General features: G+C 41.0%; 1 protein-coding gene across 1 annotated transcript; it reads left to right on the top strand.

Moving 5' to 3' along the window:
* Positions 1-1,480: 1,480 nt before the first annotated feature.
* Positions 1,481-12,809, top strand: MPC1 (mitochondrial pyruvate carrier 1). The gene is made up of 5 exons (XM_057370556.1): positions 1,481-1,665; positions 2,119-2,122; positions 9,176-9,272; positions 10,939-11,071; positions 11,823-12,809. The coding sequence occupies exons 1-5, from the start codon at positions 1,595-1,597 to the stop codon at positions 11,839-11,841; spliced, it is 324 nt and encodes a 107-aa protein (XP_057226539.1). The 5' UTR covers positions 1,481-1,594; the 3' UTR covers positions 11,842-12,809.

Below are 12,809 nucleotides of genomic sequence, written 5' to 3'. Positions count from 1 at the left end.
AAAATTAATTCTCTAACTGTAGCTTTAATATTAATGATGAAGTCTGGCCATCTAGGAATCCTACCACATGAGAATTTTGCTTGAACATACAGAACTGATTTCCATTGACCTCCCTTCCGTCAGTGCATGTCAAATCAACGGAAAYAAATTATTCTTTCAGACCTCATTCAGATTCTTATTGCTGCTTTTAAATAGGAGCCTAAGTAGTCCACAGAAATATGGGCTACATTTTGGCTTTTCATAATGCAGTGTATCATGGGGATTAAAATTCTTCCACTCACACAGCAAAGTGAGGGCTGGTTGTGGGGTGTCATATCATATGGTGAATATATAGAAAGGTTACCCAATGCTTTTCCTCAAACCTGCTGCTCCGTAAGCAAGCAATGAGGGCAGAAGAGTGAGGAGGGATTTTTTTGTTGGGGCTGTTTTGTACAGTTTTTGAGGGTTTTGGGGTTGGTGTGTGCGTTTTGTCTGTTTTACGGTTGTTTTGGTTTTTTTCGTTGGTTTTTTTTTTTTTTTTTTTTTTTGTTTTTTTTTTTTTTTTTTTTTAACTTGAGATCCTGCAGGGAAGAGGGAAACAGAAAGAAACAAAGAAGCCATGGCGTTCAAGGCTTCTTGCAGAGCGTAGCTGTGCCCCAGGCTGCACTCTCAGCTCAGCTCTGGACTGTAAAAACTGAGGCTGCAATTCTTGGGAAAGCACAAGAGATAAACATCCATTTTCACTATCTTTAGTGCACTGAGCAGAGATAAAAGAATTTGTTTGCATGGTCCAAATTTTCTAGAGGTTAGAGTTTATCTTCCCTTCTACGTAAGTACCTCTGMTCAGGTATAAAATAGAAAGTGCTGGTGAGAGATGGGACCTTAGACCACCTCAATTAAAATTACTGAGGGAATTATCACAGATTCACAGGACGGCGGGCATTGAAAGGAACCTCTGGAGATCATCTAGTCCAGCTCCCCTGCCAAGGCAGGGTCACCCAGAGCAGGTGACACAGGGACGCGTCCAGATGGGTTTGGAATGCCGGCAGACAGGGACACCCCACGTCCTCTCCCCGTCGCCCGTCCCACAGTACCATCACGCCCGCCGCTGGCCCGGCCCCAGCCGCACCCCCATCGTCCCCCTCACGCCCCACCGGCGCCACCGGGGGCGGAGCCACAAGCCGCGAGGGCGGAGCGCRCCAATAGGAAGCCACCTGCCGCCGCCTCGCAGCCAATCGCGGCTCGRGGAGCCGCCGCGCGACGCTGCCCCATGGGCTGTGGGGGAACGCCGGCGGCTCGGCCCACGGCGACCCCTCCTCGCCGCCTTGCTTTGCGACGCTTTGCCCCCTCCTCCCGCCGCGTTGCTTTACGGCCCCCTGCCTTTCCCCCAGTCCGCGACCATCTCCCCGGGCCGGGCGCGCGCGGGGGGCGGGGCGGCCGCGGCCAATGGGCGGCGAGAGCGCCGCGATGACGGGGCGGGGCGGGGTGGGGGGGCGCGCGCTGCCGTAAAGCGGGCGGCGGGCGGCGCGTGGGACACTTGTCACCGGCGGCGGTATCGGGGTGTGAAGCGGCTGTGCCGGGCGGGCGCTCCCTTCTCCACTGCCGCCGAGACGCCATGGCGGGGGCGCTGGGCCGCAAGGCCATGGACTATGTGCGCAGCAAGGAGTTCAGGGACTACCTGATGAGGTGAGCGCGGTGCGGGGGGYGTCGTTGCCGCGCCCGCAGCTATGCCCGGGCGGGCGGCAGGGTCCAACGTCCCGTCCCCGAGCCCGTCAGCCCCCGCAGCCTTCGGGCGCCCGGCACGGGCCAGACGGTTGGCGCTGGTTGACCCCCGGCGTGCTCGCCCTCGGCGGTTGGGCGGGGGGAGAAGGCCCGGAGGTGCCGCGGTCCCGTCGCCCCACTTGTCTCGTCCATCGTCACCCCGGCCCACGGGGCAGTCGGGGCTGTCGCCATCCCTCCTCGGCCCGGGCAAACCGGGCGTGACCTTGAAGCGCAACGGCGCGCTTTGAAGCTGCCGTGGCAGYTGCGTCCCTCGGTGACCTTCCCCTCCCGGCTGTGACAGCCGCGAGTGCTGCCCCGCCATGGGCAGAGGCTCTCTGCGGCGCAGAGGTGGCAGTGGGCACAGGAGCCCGGGACCAGCACTGTCTGACCGCTGCCTGCGACCACTGCCTCTGCTGTGAGCAGAAGCCGAGCTTGGTCACGGATGCAGTCTGAAGATCGGTTATTTGAATCTCTGAGTACGTGTTAGTTGGTACCTTTTTTCAGAGGTTTGTTAGAGCCCCTCGGTCGTGGGAATGTGGCTCAAGTCGCCTCCGAGGTGGCTCAATGCTTGTGTCAAGCTTTGTCTTGCGTGCCGTGGTAAGAGCTATGACACTCTGGACTGAARCCACAAGACTGCCTTAAAGAACAGTTTTGGCATACTTAAATCTGGTTGAACCACTGTGCAGGAGCAGTCTCGAGTAGGCAGCTTCACGTTTCTGAGGCTGGTAGGTTGTTTGACAAAACTAAACAAGTAAAAATGGTCTCTTCTAATCAAGGTGGTTGAGCAACCATTCACTACAGCTGTTGCTTCCTATTTTACCTACATCTATTGCAACTGGTGTTTGATGTTGAGCAAGCATGTAGGAGGGCATCTGTTTATCTGTGAAACATAGTCTTGGTTAAAGTAGCAGGAGATGGTGTAAGCCTTCGTGGACAAGGCATTATAATATAAAGGCTCAGTAAAGCCTGAAACTTTAGGAGGAYAGAATTGTRTTAGATAWTAGGAATAAATGCTTTACTGTGAAGGGGGTTAGGCACTTGAACAGTTTTGCCAAAGACGTTATGGACMCTCATCCCAGGAAGTGTTTAGAGCCAGGCTGGATAGGGCATTGAGCTGCCTGGTTTGGTGGAAGTTGTCCCTTGGCAGCGGGATTGGAACTCCATGATCTTTAAGGTTTCTTCCAACCCAAACCATTCTATGATTCTAAGCAGAGAGCTTGTTTGGGATTCACAAAATCAAGATCAGCGGGAATAGAAACAGCGGGACAAAAAGCTGAGTAAAGTAGGAGAAGGAAGAGAACAACTTTGAAGCAAAATAAAAAGTGCAGAGTAGGCTTCTGTGATTCTTTTTGAAACTCTTGAGGATCTCATGTAGGYTGGATAGATGCATATTAGTGTTGACAGTTAATTGTAACAGGATTCATGTGAAGCATGTAAATGCCCCTTAAAACAGTAATTTGTTTCATARTTAGAAAAACAAGCAAAGCAAACATCCAGAAGAAATAACAGCTGCTTCCTAATGCCATCTCAGCTACCAGAAGTATCTCTTTCCTCACCGAAAACTGAGAAGGTTTTAAAAAAAAAAATTCAGATTTATTTCATCTAGTCTTCAAACAAGCTATAAATATGACTGTATTGCAATAAAAAGAGCATTTCACAGGGTTCTGCCATTGTGGGTGGAATGTGTTCTGCCTTGCAATGCACAAAGAYACCTGCTTAATTTGTACTTCTGTTACTGGGTGTGTCATGAGGGCTAAAGTCAGTTGCTCCATCTACTCTAGCCTTTCAGCATTGTTTCTTGCTTACTCTGAGGTAAGTGTTTAGGTTATTAGCTTTATGTTGTGTTTAAAATTAGATACCTTTCAATAAAAGACTTACCTGTCTTCTCCATATAAGAAATGAAGAGCTATATCTTTGCATTTTTTCCTGAAGGTGATTTCTTCCCCAGACTACAAGACTTTGTCCTGAAAAAAAATTCCTTTCTTTCTTTGCTCATAGAGCAAAAGTGTCCTTAAAGCTCTGAAACTATGGTGTCTGTTCTAAAAATCAGCATCTAATCACTGCAGGGAATCAAGACTTCATAAATGTGAAATCTGTTTTTGGGAATTAATGAAATTAAGATGCTGTTTGAGATACCAGCTTTAGATTACTTCAATTACCCTCAACAGAATAACTSAAGCTACCCAAAGTGGTGGAATTAAGTGCTCCATTATTATGGCTTGGGTCAGTCAAAACTTGCAGACGTTTATTGGAATAAGTAGCTTCAATTTGAGCTTCATAACCTGCAAACATCAAAGCAAGTGTAATAAATGCATACTGCTTTGTTCAGGTGGATATATCTGCATTAGAATTGCATTATGTSGCAGGTTAGCTTCCAGATAGTGCACAAAGAAACAGGGGAAAYTGTTTTTAAAACTGTCATTAAAAGTTAATTGTTCTGCCAGTTTCACATCTAGCTTTTCTCTAGAATGATAGGGATCTGAATGATTGTAAATCATAGATACAAATTTACCCTGTGTCTTAATGCTTTAAAATGAGYTTAAGATGTAGGTAGACTTTTCTTGCTTCTTGTAAAGTGCAGCCATAATGGTAATTTAAAACTAGCTGATTAGCATATTAAAGCCTGGTAGCTCTATCTACTGTGAACTTAAAGTTGCATTTTTTTCTCAAGATCCTAAAAATGGCACTAAAGCCATATTATCTAAGCCSCTAATAGTAGGCAACGGCATCCTCTTGCCTTCCTATCCTGTTGATTTAAAACATCTGAAAAACAGTCAGTGTAACAGCTTCCCTCCTCTAAGAGAGAAGACATCATTTTAGACAAGTTGTCATTTTCTTGTGATAGAAGCCTAAATTACTTTCATCACATAATGAATTCCAAGAAATCCCAAAATCTTCTGTAACAGAAAAATAAGCATGGAGATTGCAGTCTGCTGGGGTACTTYTAAAATGTCTCTTTGTGATGACTCAGCAGTAATGCAAATGTTGCTACTGTTAATATAGAGGGCTTTGAAATAGAGAGAGTTTGTTCATTCCCTGGAAAGCCTGAGCACTTAAAATTGAGCTGTCTATGAACTTTCTTTTAATGGAAATGAGTTTTGGAAGAGTTAGCATCAGTAATAGAACTAGAATTAGATGCTCTTCAGTTATCTCTTAAAATCTTTAAACATGAGGACATAATARCTTTAAAATAAAAAGTACTCAGTGATCTGTGCTAGGAACTGAAGGACACAGTGCCTGCTTGTCTTGTATGCTCTGAGAACTGAACAATCTGCCCTTTTGCAGAAGGGTAGTCCCTTTCCACTTAGGGAGGGCAGTGTAGGGAAAATAAATAATGACAGTTCACCTATATTTGCAGAATGGTCTTTGGCCTGTTAATAAYCTCATTGCCAGAATGAGGAACATATGTGCAGAAATTTAAAAAAGCTGTAGCTTTCCCCCTGTAGCCTTTTTGGAATGAACTGTAGTACCCATATCAGGTATTGATCAGCCCTGGGTTGCACTAGACAGTTATATAGAAAGCTGACATGAAAATTGAATGGGTAAATCTGGAAAATTTTGTCCACACTTCCTGAAAGCATTGTACTAATGTTTCCTTTTTCAAGGGACTGTAGTTCTTGCAGTTCTTGGAAACTGCCAGTTTGGAATGGAGTCACTTTGCAAATAGATGAATTCATATTGTTCAGTATCCATGGTGTTGGATATGGTGCATTTGTTGCAACTCTGTAGGCTGCAAAGCTTTGGTGCTGGATGCCTGCTTTGRGAGGAGTCTRTATGCCCTTGATTTGCCCGCTTCTRGAAGTATAATRAGTRTTGCAGTCACATGTGATKGTAAGGACAACCTTGTAAGACCTTAGCCCCAGCTGCCTACTCTGTTAAAGTAGTWTCTGTTTGATTCTATTTTAGGCTTTCACTTTCTAGAAACAACTTACGCTTTAAAAAGGAAGGCTGACTTTTGGTGGCTCACAAACATGATGCCAGAAGACAAATCTGAACTTGTTAAATTAAGGCTTTATGAAAACATTTAAGTTACGCCTGTCTTGTGAACTCCAACTATTGCTGCAGATCAGTCAAAAAGAAAACAAAAAACAAGTGRTTGGACTAGTCAGGGGCATCCTWACAAAGCACCTTGAACCAACTGTGGCTTGTAGCAAAGACTCGCTGAAATGCACATCCTGTGTGATTTCTGAAGTAGACCTGACTGTTCCCTTACCATAGCTATTTATAACAGTGATCTAAGAACATGGAAATCAGTGTGAGGGAAGTGATAGTTACAAACTGTTCTGCAATTTGGAGTAGTGCTAGGCTTTCTATTAGCCTTCTTATTTCTTATAAGCAATGCCTTCTTTTAAGTCATAATTCAGAACTAAGTCTTATCAGCATCTTTATTAGAAAGAAGATGTTTAAAAGTTCTGAAAATAAAGTCTTAGTAGCAATCTTAATGCTGTAGTCTAGCTTTCATGCATCAATCATTAAGTTTTAGATAAACTGGTACCTAGATGATTATTTAAATGAGKCCCGTACATGATGGAAGTGTAATTGCATATATCGCTGAGAATGTGTTATATATGATAATGTTTGGTAATGTAATGTTTGGTAGAGCCATCATTGTCCCGAACTTAGAAACAGGAAGATATCTGGCAATCTTTGGTTTGACCTACTTATGTTGGTATACAGAGAATTCCAAGCACCTTCAAAGCCTTAACTGAAGAATTTTAGCTGTTTAGCTTTGTCATTACAAAGTTTGATGGCTTCTTCTAAACTAGTTGGCATCTTCTAAACTAGTTGGGATGGGATCTTGGGTGCTCTGAAGGGTTGAATGTCTTCCACAGACCGTAATGGGATTTTATGTAGCTGGGAAAAGGAGAGTAGAAAACACTTTTCACAGTGACAGCTCCTGTGGGAAATAGAATTTTTTAACACTAATACATTAATCAAAGTTCATGCCATGGTAGCTTCCTGACTTCTTCCTGTCTTCTACGTATCTTGTATTTGTGGTATACTCCTATCTGTCGATTATGAAAGAAACTAATGTGGTTTTTTTTCTTCTTTCTTTCATGTGCTTTTTGAACGGAAAACAATGATGGTGCACTTGAACAGTACGGTAAGAAAAGGGCGGAGATTTCCGGTTTCACTAACTTGCTGTCTTTTTGCCCCAGTACTGTTATGACTTTGTCTGAAAAGAGTACTGCAAACCTCAGGAGCAATGCACTAGGAATATTTAATTGCAAGTCTGAGGTTAAGGCGACAAAACGTTAGCTCCTTCAGAGTGCCTTAAAGGGGCTTCATTTTTTTTTTTCTGTGCTCCTTGCTAAGGAGATCAGAGCAGCTTGGAACCCATTCTTTTATGTAACAGTAATACTGGTACATAACCAAACTACCTGGCTAATCTTCAGTGGCCTTTAGGCCAGACAACAGATGTACAAAATAACTCAGATTAGATTCTTCTGTCATGGAGCCTTTCAGTTTGCCCCTGAAACTGCAAGTGGGTTTTTCATGCCTGTTATACTGTGATTCATAATGTTATGGAAGATTTGCTCTTCTGCCCAGACAAAAGACAAGCTCTATAGRTATAGTTTAATTCTTGTGCATGAAGACTTCAAAGGGCTGCCTGCCTGGAGACACTTGAAGCTTAATATCCATCTCAGATGAGAAGGTTCCAAATATAACTCCTTGTCAGCAGAGAAAATAAGTTGTCACTCAAATTCTTAAAAACTATAAATATTTCATAGATTCAAAAAAACTAGCTTATTTTCTTAAACTACAGTTGTTCACATGACACCTCTGAAATGACTATAAAGCCATCACTAAGTACACGTGGTGCCTCTCCACCTAAAGTTTGCTTTGGTGTGCTGATGCTTACACAAGGTGTCTTATATTCTCACTATGCAAATAGTCATGGTTGCGTCAAGCTGTTTCTGGTCCTCTTATAGTCCTTTAAGACTATTTAAATGGCTCCTTTAAAAACTCTAAATCAGCATCTTGTGTCCTGCTGGCTTCGTTTTCTGTGAATGTTCTTGTTCTGTTGCCACATATCTTGTGCATAAGTGGTGTTGTAGATACATACAGGGGTACAGTGTACCATGTACTCATGCAACTCCCCTCAGTTATGCCATGTTATCTCTGGTGTGCTTGAGAGGCTTTAGCCATTACAGATGTCAGTTTTCTTATCAGTAGGAATATAGTAAACAAATGCTTGTATTGCATTCTTCAGAATTCAGATTTATARCAACAGTAATAGCAGCAGTACTGTATTGTTTTGCATATTGCACTGAAGTTGGACTATCAAAGTGGTGTGTGTAACTTAAACTAATTGTTTTCTTTTTTTTTCTTTTTTTTTTCTTTTTCAGTTAAGTTTCTTTTATTGCAACTGCAGGAAGCAAGTGTGGCTTTAGTCTGACTGTAGTGTTACAAGCTAGTATCCAGACTGGCAAGAGTATTTTAGAATTAAAATTGCAGGAAATTTAAATACCCCGTGAGAATTCCAAGTCATTAAACACATTACAGATAAAGTGCATGTCAAAAGAATGGATATAGTTGGTATTCTTTAAAGCATTTTCTTGTAATCTCTTTYGTCCTATCTGGCCAAGTTAYCAAGTTTGGGAATGAGTTTCCATTTAGAAGAAGCTGATGCAAATAYTGTGTGCAYCTTCTGTGGAAAGAATTATGGTGAAGCCTTTTGCTCATAATAGTACTGGAAATTTAACTTACGATAAGGTTTTTTCCAGTTTAGAGTCTTTTAGATAATACCCATCAAAATAAACTCTTAGCAGTTTTTCTGACTTGATTCTTTCCACTTGTCTCTTTTTCTCTACATATCTGTTGCTAACTGCTCTTCTCTGACATTTGTTGAATCACTGAGTTTAAGTAATCACTAAGTTTTTTCAGCAATTGCAGGTGAAGCTCAGGGTAACAGTCTGGTTTGTGTGCTGGCCCTACTCTTTCAAAGAGAGGGTGTGAGCACTCAGAAGAAGATGTTTGCTGAGCATTTCGGCATCCTCAGCATAACATGGAAACAGCTTCAGTTCATCAAGACCTTACGTTTTCATTATATTTTTGAGGAGTCGAAAGAGAGAAACCTAATCCTCTGCACAGAAGTGAGCAGTAAATCTGAAGTTACTGTATCACAATGCCAGTCAGATACTTAATGACTGCTGGGCTATAATTAYACAAAATTCAWGRGCCTTACAGTAGTTYTTCTCCAGACTGAAAGAAGATCCAGAGWAGGTTCCTTTGTCTTTCCTTCTGAAGAGTAGATCCCACTAAAAGGAAGGTTTCGTTTTTCTGTCGTACATCAAAAATAGTCTCTGTCTTTTCTTGGAATTTTCCCATAATCCTTCCTCTGTAGTTTTGTGTGCCTAAGAAAAAAGCTGTTAGAAAACTACAGGAGATCTTTGTTTCTGTTTAACTTCCCTTTTGTTTTCCCTTTTCACAGCACTTTTGGGGGCCAGTTGCCAACTGGGGTCTTCCCATTGCTGCTTTTAATGACATGAAGAAATCCCCAGAAATTATTAGTGGCCGAATGACATTTGGTAAGACCTGAGAAAAACTTGTTAGTAAACTGACTCCAGAATACAGTTTCTGTCTTTAAAGCAGTGACATTATTAGTTGTTTGCAATCTTGTGATTAAAGCAGATGTACATATCATGTATCCTGTTACATAACTTCAGAGGCCACTTAAATTGAGGTAATGAGAAACTGCAGGCCTCTTTTTCAAAGAGCTTTCCAGTAATTTGGGAGAGGAGAGTGAGGCAGGTCTTGAGCCTTAGCAGTTTTCAACACCCAACTGTCCTTGAGCTGTAACTCTTGTGTTATCTTATATGGTTACATGCCCTTGTTCAAAATGCATCTCTTTACTCAGTTTTATTCTTTGTATAAAGAAGAATGCTGCTTTGTGGTTAGTGTGAGGTTTAAACATTTATCAACACAACAAAGTGTAGAAAGGGTAATGCTTGGTCAGCGGGGTGCAAGAAGCAGCAAAAAAGACTAAGTCCTTACAAAGCAGTTGCCTATGAGAGACTAGTGTGGTTCTTAATGGGAAATAATTGTTAAAAGATAAATTATTTTTAAATGCATAAGCAATATTTTTCCACCTTTCTTTGAAACATGTATAGTTTTTGCCTAGATGTCAGTTTCTATTTTATGTTCAAATTCTTTCTAGGATCAGAAATCTGTTTGTTAGCTTTAATTTATTAGCTTAACTYTGGCATTATGTCTCTTCCTTAACTCACTTAATAACTTAATTCTGGTAATTCTTCCCACAAGCAAAATACCTTTGGCTTAAGCAATTTTATAGCCTCATCATCATTAGGCTCTGCTTAGAGTAATTCAATCCCTTAGTCAGCTTCCTTGAGACAGAAATCTACTTTAAATCGTGTCTAGCATAGTGAAAGTGTTTTGCACATGTTTTGGTAGCAGCTACCCAGCTCAGCAATGTTGAGACACCTTTTTAATTTTTTCAGGTGTATATCGTTTGGTGTATGAACCTGGGAGATGAAGAGTATTAGTATTTGTACTTTAAAAAAGACTTTTTTCCTTGAACATTTAATTTATCTTTTTTTTCCTCTCTAAGCCTGTCAGAACTTTACAAAACCAGTGAATTCTGGGGTTGTAATTTCCTGTATTTACATGCAGTTATGATAGGAGAGTAGATTCAAATAGGTTCTCATTGTTCTGGAAATCAGGTAACAAAGCTTCATGTTTCTGAATGTTCATGATTTYCTGGGCATTGAAAGCTCCTGATCCTAAAGTCCATTTTAACATGTTAAATACAAAAAGAACTGTATTTAACTAACTAGTGTCTTTACAAATACTTTGTCTTAGAAATTGTSAGAATAATTGTATAGGACAGACTGTGTCTCATTGGGATTAACACTTGTTTTCTGGCCAAGATAATYTGGATAATAAACTAAAAAGATTTCAGTTGCATCAGAGGATAGATAGTGTAGGAGCAAAATGATTTTTTTTTAATGGAAAGCTGCAGCCATGTAGATTTTCTCGTATAGCAGAAATGAGCACTCTTGTGTGTTTGTTTTCTTGCATTAGACGTTCAAAGTGGGCAAGTTTGTAGTGCTGTTGGAAAACTCWTAAGCAGCGGCAAATGTTCTATCTGTTATTACATTTTGCTAGTAGGAAAGTTATGASTCAACAAAACGCAGATRTTTACAATCTTGTAACAATATGTATCATCTTTTGCAGCACTATGTTGTTACTCCTTGACTTTCATGAGATTTGCCTACAAAGTGCAGCCRAGGAACTGGCTGCTTTTTGCATGCCACTTTACTAATGAAGTTGCACAACTTATTCAAGGAGGACGACTGATCAAACACAGGCAAGTCACACTTTAAAATGGAGTAATCATAATTCTGGAATCATAATTCTGGAATACTCTGTTGGTGACTTTTCACTGTGATGCAAATCTCTGCATGGTTTCTGGTCTTATTTTAATTTCATTACCTTTTGCAAACCTATTAACAACTTGTCAGTAGGCAGAACTTTTACCTTGTACCTCCTTTGAACCTTTTGAGGTCTGCACACAGAAAAGGCAGGAAGCCCATATGGTCATCAGTGAGTGTAAGCAGGGCCTTCAGCAGCTGCTTGCTATTTTGGGGGTTGTTTCATGCATTATAGTGGTTAGTTCTGCATGTATCCATCTTGGTAACYAATTCCTGAGATGGAAACATCCATATAACTGTGAAGGAATTGTACGTCTGAAAGAGAAGATGCACAAAACCTATCAGAGCATACTGTCTATGCATGAGGTAGAGTCAACTGCGTGTGATTGGAACATCCTCACTGTGTAGCAAGTAGTGCAGACACGGCCCCAAGCAATCTGGATGAGTCAGAGTTGTTATTATGGCTTTTCTCTCTTCTGCTCCAAGAAATTACTGTGGAGCAATAGGAGGATGAAATCAATGAACTACAAATTAAAAAATGAGCACAACTGAGACAAGTGGACTTGTCTTTCCATAAGTCACTGACCAATGTCCTTTATTCATAAAGTTCTAGTGTAAATTCAGAGGTTTTTAATAGCAATTGTAGTTCAATATTCACTCTTACAAAAGCTGTTTTTCTTTTGGCAGGCTGGAGAAAAAGAACTAAATATATAACTTGAAATACACCAGGAATGTATTCATCCTGAATTACAACCAAGGAAGACATGCCATCTACAGTTGCTGTGACAATTCCAGTGGGGGTAAAACAGAAACGCCTATTTTGAATATGACCCCACCAGAAGTTATTCTAATAATTTTTTTTATCTTGCCTTTTAAAAAGTATTATTCAGCAGTGTAAACCATTACATTTAAAGTCTTGCTGCCTTACTGATCTTTAATAACTACCCTTTTCATAAAAAAGTTAGCCACCCAAATAACAAGCAATATTTGAAAACCAACTTTTTTATCTAACAGTCTACAAAGTGGCCCATGATGGTTTGACAAAACTAATTTTAAAATCAACATGAACAGAGGTCAGTAAACAGAGCTGTAGGTGGTATTATTGTTTATGTATTAACATWTTCTTAAAAGCCATTTAACTTGAGTGCATTCATTCCTATTCTATCTATTTTTTTTTAACTTAAGCAGTGGCTTGCTGATCTACAAGAACAAATGTGTAGACAGGCAGCCTGGAAGTGAGCAGCCATCCCTCTTCCCTCACTGCATGCCTTGTCTCAGTAAAGAGACTTCATCAACATACATTTTTATGTCGCACACTCTTTAAAGAAAGCTTGGAAAAACAAAAGCATAGCACTGAATGAAGGAAGGCAACAAAGTTTGATACTGTTCTTTAAGAAGTTCTAAATGGATTTTATTTTTTTCCTACTGTTTGAGTTATTCTAGATGTATGTAATTCTTACACAGGCAAAAACTAAACTTGTTTGGAGTCTAAGATCTGAAAGACACAAAGTGCCTTTCAGTAGTTTTTGACTTCATTGTGAGAGTGGTTTTCCTGCATGATCTGCYTGAAAGTTACATTGCTGTAAAGATAAAAATGAAAGAATGTGAGACTGTATGTTACAGATTTTATTTCAGTACAGTGTTCTTGAACAATAAACATGTTCCAAATGGCAA

Source organism: Malurus melanocephalus, unplaced genomic scaffold (assembly GCF_030028575.1).
Source record: "Malurus melanocephalus ecotype Western Australia unplaced genomic scaffold, MMel_1.1 scaffold_5, whole genome shotgun sequence".
Lineage (NCBI taxonomy): Eukaryota > Metazoa > Chordata > Aves > Passeriformes > Maluridae > Malurus > Malurus melanocephalus.
The sequence above is the reverse complement of the archived record's forward strand: the minus strand, read 5'-3'. Positions and strand labels throughout refer to the sequence as shown.